At 31.3% G+C, this 10,132-nt stretch overlaps 1 protein-coding gene across 2 annotated transcripts; it reads right to left on the reverse strand.

The window, feature by feature from the left end:
• Positions 1-195: 195 nt before the first annotated feature.
• On the reverse strand, positions 196-9,572 carry LOC148307430 (uncharacterized). Of its 2 annotated transcripts, XM_088263508.1 has the most exons (15): positions 9,417-9,572; positions 9,225-9,314; positions 8,894-9,044; positions 7,721-7,815; positions 7,456-7,578; positions 6,917-7,028; positions 6,079-6,148; positions 5,873-5,928; positions 5,761-5,791; positions 5,251-5,501; positions 4,138-4,180; positions 3,033-3,293; positions 1,759-1,884; positions 526-674; positions 196-446 (listed from the first exon to the last, which is right to left on the reverse strand). In XM_088263508.1, exons 2-15 carry the CDS (start codon positions 9,278-9,280, stop codon positions 390-392), a joined length of 1,581 nt encoding a protein of 526 aa, XP_088119634.1. In that variant the 5' UTR covers positions 9,281-9,314; positions 9,417-9,572; the 3' UTR covers positions 196-389. The 2 variants fall into 2 exon arrangements, with proteins under 2 accessions (XP_088119634.1, XP_088119635.1); XM_088263509.1 differs by lacking the exons at positions 9,225-9,314; positions 9,417-9,572 and having other exon boundaries at positions 7,456-7,580; positions 7,722-7,815; positions 8,894-8,938.
• Between the last annotated feature and the right edge of the window lie 560 nt (positions 9,573-10,132).

Raw genomic sequence — 10,132 nt, forward strand, 5'->3', positions numbered from 1 at the left:
AGTCCGTAATTAAAATTATCTGTACTCAACTTATCTAGATACAAAATGACATAAAAATTCCAGCCGAGAAGAGCAAATTTTTTCATCCAAAAACAGCCAATTTGCAGACTTGGGTAAATACATATACCTCTGAGATTTATAAAGAAGTACATAGATACATTTTTTAACCAAATCTTGACTTTCAATTAAAAAATATTTTTCAAACTATGATTATTTATTTTATTATAAAGTAAAAAAATTCAAAATAGTTACAAAATGCGATGGATAAGTTCTTAAAATATTTGAGTAGTGAAACTAGTTAAAATTTTACCAGCCAATATTTGTAAATAAACATAGCGAAAAATCCAAATAAAACAAACATCTTTCACAAATCTCATTATTTCATCCAATCAAAATTTTGAAGGACAAATCGGTCTTAGTTTTGTAGGAGGCACGTATGACTTATCCTGAAATTAAAAAAGTATTTTATTAGTTTACGGAAATTTGCGTATGGTGGATAGGAAAATCCAAATATTTGAGACTTACTGAATCACAAGAACATCTATTTTCCATATTATTAATCAATTTTTGTGCAAACTTATTATAGTATTTCCATTGTAATGTTTCAGCGGTTAGTTTATTCTTAAAGTCTGTCCAATCATTGTCCACTTTCATCAAAATGTCATTTTTGTTCCCTGAAAGTTGAGTGGTTATTAATTTTTGTGATGCATTTTAAACTAATAGAAATATTAAAGTGCACAATAACAAGATTAAAATAATACAACTACAAAATCAAAATATGTAATAAATAGGGTGCAGATGCCTCATAGCAAAAGCAGTGGCCAGCTGCGGGATAAAACGAGGATAAGGGGGTAAAAGCCAATATGTAAAGTTAGGTTGTGTTTCATAGTAAAAAATATACATATTTAAAAAACCGTAGGGGTCTTAAAAGTTATATTCAGTCGAAAGCCATAATAATGTTTTTTTTTAAAAGGAGAATAAAAATATATTGCACCTAAAATGGATAGGTAAGCAAAATACTTTAAAAAATATTAATTATATATGATTTATCATAGATTAGACAGACTAACATTCCAAAGTTTAATTATTTATTTGTTATAAGGACCAAAAATACTTGAATGTGTTTAAATTATATTTAAAAGTATAACTGACTATCAAATAGAGCCGCAATCATAAAAAAATATAATTGCCTACCTTAAATTTTTTTATCCCCACTTTGACACTGGCAAGAAAAACTGATTTTTGCTACTTCAAATTCGCACCCAATAATAGATACTTAAAGGTGGAGACTGACCGGAGGATTTCGTCGTAACGTAACACGTTACGATGCGAGCATTCAGGCAGTCAGTACAGCGAGCCAAGCGCTCCATTCATAGTTTCGGATGCTCGGTGATGCTCGCCGCGAGCGATGTTACGACGTTATGTTACGACGAAATGCTCCGGTCAGTCTCCACCTTAACAGTTCTGGGATCTTTTTATTAAGCCACATTAAATTTAATATTGACATTTTAGTTTAATGTTGCTTTGATCTCTTCATCACATTAAAATTTTTATTGAAAAAATATGATAAATTATTATAGAAAAAGTCTTTTTATATACAGAATAATACATAATAAGCTACTAATGGATGGATTTAAATAAAAACAAATGTTATTTTTGACATCTCTGATACATACATGAAATATCGAATTGCATTTCATAAAATTTTACAGTCTATATGAAGACTTTATACTTTTTTTTACAAAAATAAGGTATAACCTGCTGCTGCAGCAATTTTCTTTTGTGCCTTCTCCACTGAGTCGTAAAACCATTGATTCCATACTTCCAGAGTAACTGAGAAACAGTGTAAAACTTTAGCACACTGCTTAAACTCTGTTACTTTGTCTGTAAAACATAAAGAAGTATTAATAAAACCCATTGTCAAAACTTTTTTTGTTCATTATACATTGATTAGTTAAAAACTGCCAACGGAGAAAAATAAGCAGTGACAGTAGCAATGACATTATCCTGATCTGACAAGAACTCCTTTCCAGGGTCTTTTTAACAATAAAAAGGTAGGATCACAGTGGGGTCATGTTCAGAGGATGGAATGAGTAAGGAATCAATTAAAAGCCTAATTATTTGTATGATTCAGCCATCAAGACTGTCGACTTGTGAAAAGTTTTAGTGAAACAGCATTTTTGAGTAAAAATTTGAGTGATGAAAGCCCTGTCGACTTGTGAAAAGTTTTAGTGAAACAGCATATTTGAGTAAAAGTTTGAGTGATGAAAGCCCTCTTCAGCGCTTTCATCTCTTTCTAACCAATGTTTGACTGGTATTTTGACATATCGCTCACTCCTTTCAAGAACGTCATAAATCAAAAAACTTGATTTTTCAGGAGAACGTTTTTAAAATACAATACAATGTATTAAAAATAAATATCAAGCCACTTATTGAGCTTTTTACTGTGCAACAGATCTTTTTAGCTAAAACCTGAAGGTTCTTTCTCCATTTGAAAAATATTTAGTTTATTTCAAAAAATAATTAAACAATACCTTTTCTTCAAAATGCAAAAACAACACTTTCTGCCCTGTAGCGTGTAAATATTAAGTTAAAAATATGCCTCTTTTGCTGGGATATAGTACATTTTCTGGGCATTCCGAAAACATGCACAACTGAAAATTGACGATTTTTGATTTATGATGTTCTTGAAAGGAGTGAGCGATATGTGATTAGGAGAGTAAGTCTATACTGCTTTCGATTACTAATTGATTCCAAAAAGTCATGTGGATTGCAATAAATCATTGACAGATAATTTTATTTTATATGCTTTTTTATTGCTACTTTGGGAACTGCTAGTTTTGTCGGTAATATTTCTAGAATGTAAACAATGCGTTGCTTCTGGTAGAAATTTTACTTGAGCCACTTCAAAGAATGAAACGTGCCAATCATAAAATTGATCGCATTAACATCTATGAAATTTTACCAAACTTTTTAATCTATTGTTTATAAATTAATTTAAATAATAATATGACATATATTGGAAAAATTACTTGGATCGAATGACGTATCTTTCGGGATAATAGCATCAATTATATTATTCATTTCATTTAATTTAGTGTCTGCGCAGCAAACACATGCGGGAGATAGATCTACTCCGGCACTCTTGCATTTCTGTAATTTACTGGAAACACACAGTTTTTGTATTTTTCCTTTTCCCTTATCTTTGTCAAGCCCCGTATCTTCCTCTGATTTTAGTGGTGGGTTTGGTATTTCTTTGGGTAACTCTCTGGGTATTTCATGTACTTTCAGAACTAAAAAAATAAATGCACATTATTCATAACTAACGAAATCAATTCATATTCCAATTGAAAAGTATGATTGGGTTGTATCGGAGGACTGATCAAAGAATTTCTTTATATTTTGACTTAAGTAAAGAATGGACCCTTTCTTACCATGTGTGATGCATTTTAATCTTCATATGATTCCTGCACTAAATTTACTGGGCTCAAATTGCGAGAAATTAATATGCCTAAATACTGGTTCCAGGATACATATCGCAAACACTAATAGTAAGAAATCCAAGATTTGCCATAAAAATCAAGTTATATGTACACAGATGCATATTGTAACGCCTTTTATGTATCTATGATGAAAACAATGTTATCCAATAGCATTAGCTTTTTTAGTTATTAGATTAGAGAATACAAGATACCTCTAAGTAAACATAATTGATTATTTTTAAATTTTTGGATTAGTTAAATATGTATTAAAAGTGGGATATGTTGCTACTAAAACTATAGGTATACTTTTGATATTGACATGCTCTATGTAAAATAGCAAAATCTGTTAATTTAACAGAATTAGATTTGAAGTTATTTTTATCGTAGTTCTCTGTATAAAATGTATATGTTGTTTTGCAAGAGTCAAAATTCTATCATAAATATAACACATTTATGGAAAAACTATGATAAAAAACTTCAAAACTAATTCTGTTAAATTAACAGATTTTGGTATTTTACATAAAGCATGTCAATATCAAAAGTATAGCTATATATTCTATATATGATTTTCTTAATGTTGTTTAAGTATTTAATCAAAGGGAAAATATAGCACCACTCAGTGCAGTATGGTGATTTGATTCCTTGCATAATTTACCTTCTACTTTTGGTTCTGGTGGAGGTGGTTTGACTTCGGGCACCTGTAAAAAATGCTTTTTATTAATCCTAAACCGAGAACTTGTATGAAATGCATTTGACCATATAAGGGGAAATAAAAAATACAGTGGCATGAGTCAAAAATTCATGGGACGAGTTTTACCATAATTTAACACCAAAGTAACATCTGTGTTCGGATCCAAAATAGGGCACATTATGTTTCAATCATTTCCCACTTAACAGCAGTAATAATATTGGTTAACAATAATATATGTTTAACCCTAGATAACTAAACATTCATCCACGCGACGACGCGCATCTCCGAGAAAGTCAAGTGCACTTACGACCCCGCGCCCCACACCCGCCAGCTTTGTTTACCTTCCTGATTGGTGCGAATAGTTCATCAGGTGGTGCGATTGCAATCACACGATAATTAGAAGGTGACCTACGGCCAAATTGTCGTCCAGTTGATGGGAGTTTAGTTACTACGTATTATTATGACATCAAGGTCACGATAAAAGATATTCTTGGTGAGTCTTCACACCTTGAAACTCCTGTTTATTATGTGACTAATGTGAACAAAATCTTTTATTTTTGTCCATCAAAGGCTCGTAGGATGACAAAACATTGATGCATGAAATGCAAAAATGCCATTTGTGGATCGCACAATATTGACATATGTAGTAGCTGTGCGGAACAGTGATTTATTGTGAAATGTCTCTTACATTAAGTCCTAATAAACCAAAGTTAAGTGTCATGTAACCAGTGGCTATTTTTAATAAATACTTTTGATAATTTTCACGTTTTTAATTGCGTTGTCCACATGACTAATGTTTAGTTACTATGCATCTAAAAATATAGTTTAGTCATCTAGGGTAAATGAATAAGGTTTGTGTAAATTTTTTATAGACAATAAAAATTATGTGAAAAAACGGTGACTTTAGGATTCACTGTTTTATAGTCAGACTGGGGGTCTGTTAAATAAATGATTGCACATTCTTATTTTGTAAATATTTGCGCTTACTTCATTTTAGTTTAAAAACGACAAAGTATGACAATAAAAAAATCCCTTTTCCTCTATTTATGCTTTCTCACATAAAGATAAAACTCTTACGGGTTTCTTTTCTTCTTTTGTTGGTTCAGGAGGCTTGACTGGTTCAGCAGGTTCCCCAGAACCACCGGGTTTCACTGATTCAGCAGGTTTAGGTGGTTCAGGTGGTTTCGGCGGTTCAGGTTTTGCCTTCGGTGGCTTTTTACCTGGTTTCGGTTTTGATTTAGACTTCTTTTCTTTTTTCTGGACAGGCGGTGGTGGCGGTGGTTCTGGTAGCTTTGGTTTTTCTTTCGGTGGTTTAGGTTTTTTTTTTCCTAAAATATAATATTTATTCGCAATATTATTGAAAAAATGACAAAGGTACATAATTAAAATATATTATTCATACATATTGGCGAGGATTGCGAGAACAATGCAATTGTGTTTTCTGAAATAATTTACATAAATTATGCTGCTGTAAATTACTTCTCTGCCCTGCCAATAATCTCGCTAATAATTCACTGCCTGTAAGTAATTATGCAAATATGTTAATAAACAATGATTTTTAGCTAATGAAAATAAAACTGTACTTACTTGTTGGCTTATTTTGTGGAAATTTGGGAGTCTAAAAATAAGTAAACATTCATAATTACTGCATGCATAAATGGTTTTAAATTGTATAGAAACGGGTTATCAATAATTTTACCTTTTCTTTATTACAAATGCATTCCAATTGATCTCTCAAGTCTTTATCATCCGCTTCTGTAAATTTTATTACAATTTTCTAAGTATTTTCATACAAAATTGGATTACTTTATGCTATTCTCGATTTCTGAAAATGTTGGGAATTGTATAAATTAAACATAAAGTAGTTCATCGTTATAACCACATTGGGAATCGATGTAATATTACCTGCCAAAGCCTTCTCGTCACACTGAATTGATCCCTTCTTCTCCATCATCTCATGGACCCAGGTGCTTAGCTACAATCGTAACAATTTTTTTAACATCTTAAAGTGTGTTTACAGGCACCTCACTAACTTTGTATAGAATGGAATTTATTAACGTTTTTCTACGTCTTATAAAATAAAAACTGATTCACAAAATTACAAAAAAGTGGTTCGATCGTATATTTTATCTCATAAATACATCACCTTCTTTTTCGCATTGTGACTTGAAACTGTGAATTATCAGGAATTTTCAATTGTCTACAGTAAAACCATTTTCTTAAAATTTTAGGAGTAAGAAAAATAAGATTTTTCCCCTTTTCAGACATGTTTAATTTAATTTTGAAATATATGATTTTTTCAACATCTTCGAAGGAAGAATCTTGGGAAAACGAACAAGAGGCCGCCCAAGAACTTCATACTTCCAGGATTTGAAGCGGCTCATGGACGTCTCCTCCTATTCGCAGCTCAAGAGGATGGCGACTGACAGAGACAAGTGGCTGACACAACAAGGCGCTGCCTTTAGAAGATGATGATGATTTTTTAGTTCCATTTCTATTTTCAACAATTTATAATATTTCAGGTGAAACTTTGGCATGCTGATATTTTTCTAAATAACTCAATTCGAAAAATGTGGCTGGGAGATGTAGTTTAAACCATTAATGCCAAGGAACATTAATGTAAAGGAACCATTTCATGCCAACCCATTTAATCAAATTTGCTAGTTTGCTAATTCCTTCAGGAAAAAATGTTAAATTTTACTATACTTACAAAACTTAATATTATAATATTAAAATAACATACCTTTTTTGCCATAAGAATAAGAGAATTTTGTTTTGGTTCCTTGGGTTTATTGGGATCCACATTAGATATACAGCATAACTCATTGTAAATAATACATGTCAAACTGGATCCCCTACAAAAATTAAACAAATAAAATACTATTAACTACTTTAATTGTTATTAAGTATATTATTTTAAAATGTGACAGTTTCGTATGAAAGTGCATGACAACATTGATAGACTGCCATCTATGGAGAAGAAGAAATATAACCAACTGTCAACACCATGTTTATGTATAAGTATACATATTTGCAAATACTTTAGTTTTGTCAGATCTCAGATGTCAGTTTGTTCTGTATTTTTTATGCTTACTTTGAATTAATTTTTATACCAAGTATTATTTTTTTATAAAAATATTGTAAAACCACATGAAATATTATTTTGGCCTCTCTTCGAGTCGAACCCGGGATGCACATGAGCCAAATACGCTACATATGAAAATGGACAAATGTAATTTTCAGCTGATCTTACTTTAATTTCGTATTAAATCTAGTACATACCTTTTCATGTCATATGTATTGATTTTTTTCAATAGTGCTGATATTAGTGAACATGAATTTTTTCCACCCTCATTTTGGCAACATTTTTTTTCTTCCTTGATTTTGGGATTAGGTGGACATTTACTACAGAACAATAATTAAACATTATTTATTCATAATGAAAAAATATTTTTATTTATTTATTAGGACATTGACTAGTATTTTTTATTAAGTTCTTTTTTCACATTGAATGAAATAACCAATTAAGGTGAAAAAAACGAAGTACCTTTTTTTTGGGGTCTTTTTCTTGTTTGACTTTTTGCAATTCGTGACATTGACTCCCATGTACTCACCATGAAGAATCCCTTTCAAGTGTTCAACCTAAGGATATAATTATTTACTACATCATTCTATTTAATTAATCATAGTACAATTTTATTTTATGCACAATATATAAAAGATTGTTGCGCACTCTAAAATGCTTGATGGAATGCAGGATTAATTAATGGACATAACTCAAATATTTACCTCACTTTAAACATTAAACACAGTGAACACCTTATCCATATAAGTCAAAAATTGACTAGAAGTGAAAACCACAGAGCAAATTACGTTTTGTTAATCTTCACAAGGATTGCCATTCGTCCCAATATGTCGGGACATTGGTGTTCTAACAACCATGAACATATCCCATTCAGTCAATTAAGGTAAAAATTCACTGTCAGGGGAAAGGAAATAGACAGAATTTTCCTTCACAGGAAGGAGAGATAAAAAATCACCCACCTACCAGCCCTCTTTTTTCTGTTTCCTAGAGCCTCTATTATTACCTCCATTATTTTCCCTCCTTATTATCATCTCCACTGCCCAGTGAGGAACGCATTGCCCCAGATGTGAAATAACAACCTAGACTTATAGCCAGTAAAGTGTTGTATATAATGGCATTTTTCTTTATTTATTCACAAATCTCAATGAAGTAAAGCAAAAATGTGTAATTTTCCAGTACACAGTAAACTAAACGGACCTGACTCATGCCATGTTGCTTTCTGTTTCGCTCACCCCGCATTGCCTTTGCGGCATGCGCAAGAGTTAGATGGCAAATAGAAAAGCAAAATTTATGACCTTTTATTTTCAGTCCCTGCATTCTTCACAATGGAGATTAAATTTATCATTGGAGATAAATAGTCAAAATGTCATACAAACAGAAATTAAATAAATATGGAAAAGGTGACAAGGAACGGGTAATTTTCTACACCAAAAAAAGAACAACTATAAGAAAATAATGTTCCAGCAAGGGGCAGGGTTGAGGACAAGTTGAACATGTTATATCCGCGAGTACTAAGAATGAACACATCTGATCACTCCCGTATTATCTCTTTGTAGGACATTGCTATGTTTAAAATAGCAGAAGTGCATGTTGATTTTTACGTTTTCTAGTGAATTCGTATTTTATTTTATATACCATTTCCGGAGCCAGCATGTTGTTGTTTTGTCTCCAACTATTCATAGCATATCTCTTGCCTGGTAATGCTAATGGGTTGATGTCTGTAGACCGCGTCATGATGGTATGTTTGATCCTTAAAATCTTGTCCACATGCTCGCAAGAACACCTTCTACAATTACACAAAGTTTATAACCAACTAATATAATCAAAACCCAAGAAAATTGAAAATAGAAATACTATTTTATGAGAAAAACAATAATTGCAGCATTGAGCTCAGTGACTCATTAGATCTGGGCATTGAATATAAATATAAAAATTGTGTGTGTAGTAATAAAATCAAACGTATTACCTTGAAGGACCCACTGACTTGATGTTTGTAATAGATTTTCTGTCCCCTTGTTCCATTTTGAGTGATTGGTATAAGAACTATTTATGAAGTCTAAAAACAAAAAATATTGTAAAATAACTAAAACATTCTTGAATAATCAAAAATCTATTAGGTAGGTAATCAAAACTTACTCAACAAACTAAGATTACTTACATTTTTTTAAATTTTGAAAACTTGAATTTAATATCATCAAAAGTTTTTACTGAAATTTGTTAATTTTCTACCATTTTTTTGTAACTTTACTAAAACCCTATTTTGGTGCAGGCCAAACACAAAATTTAAAAATGTACTTTCTTTTATTTTTTCAAACCTTTTTTAAAATTATGAAAATGGAAACTGAATACTACTATGTATCATTTATTTTTTCAGTATCAGAGTAGGTACTTACATAAACTTCAAAATGTTAATATGCAAAACTTATCCTATTTTGAATGAAAAAGCAATTTTACTATAATATGCAACATTTTGCATATGTTCCTTTGGGACTAATTTTATATGATTTGTCGATTTTGAATTTGTTTTATATTTTGAATTAATTGTGCTTAAAATTTTCAAATATATGTAGAGTATACAGGAACGTCGTTGACACCACAGAGCCTTTGCGAGTCACAGGTTCTCAGCATAAGATGTCACTGGATTTTTTTTTGTTTTGTCTTAGAAATATATTTTGTATTGAATGTAATCTACCAACCAACATAATCTCGGCATATTCTGCAAACATTGGGAAAATAGGTAGCCAGTGATATTAACCTCGAAATGGTAAATATGCCATATGCCGTATTCGTAAGCGTAGGGTGAATAGAAACAATTTGATGTATGACGAACGTTGGTATGGTTGGGGGTATACTTTTTGTTACTGAACGTTCCCG

Source organism: Brachycentrus maculatus, unplaced genomic scaffold (genome assembly GCF_059751285.1).
Source record: "Brachycentrus maculatus isolate JH-2025_06_01 unplaced genomic scaffold, ASM5975128v1 h1tg000199l, whole genome shotgun sequence".
NCBI lineage: Eukaryota > Metazoa > Arthropoda > Insecta > Trichoptera > Brachycentridae > Brachycentrus > Brachycentrus maculatus.

What these genes read in the sequence shown, in the direction of transcription:
- LOC148307430 (XM_088263508.1), bottom strand. Translation starts at nt 9,280, where the DNA reads ATGGAACAAGGGGACAGAAAATCTATTACAAACATCAAGTCAGTGGGT. An exon ending in ACATGCTGGCTCCGGAAATG is followed by an intron (nt 7,816 to 8,893) that starts GTATATAAAATA and finishes TTATATCCTTAG; the next exon opens with GTTGAACACTTGAAAGGGAT. An exon ending in GCATTTGTAATAAAGAAAAG is followed by an intron (nt 5,792 to 5,872) that starts GTAAAATTATTG and finishes ACTTATTTTTAG; the next exon opens with ACTCCCAAATTTCCACAAAA.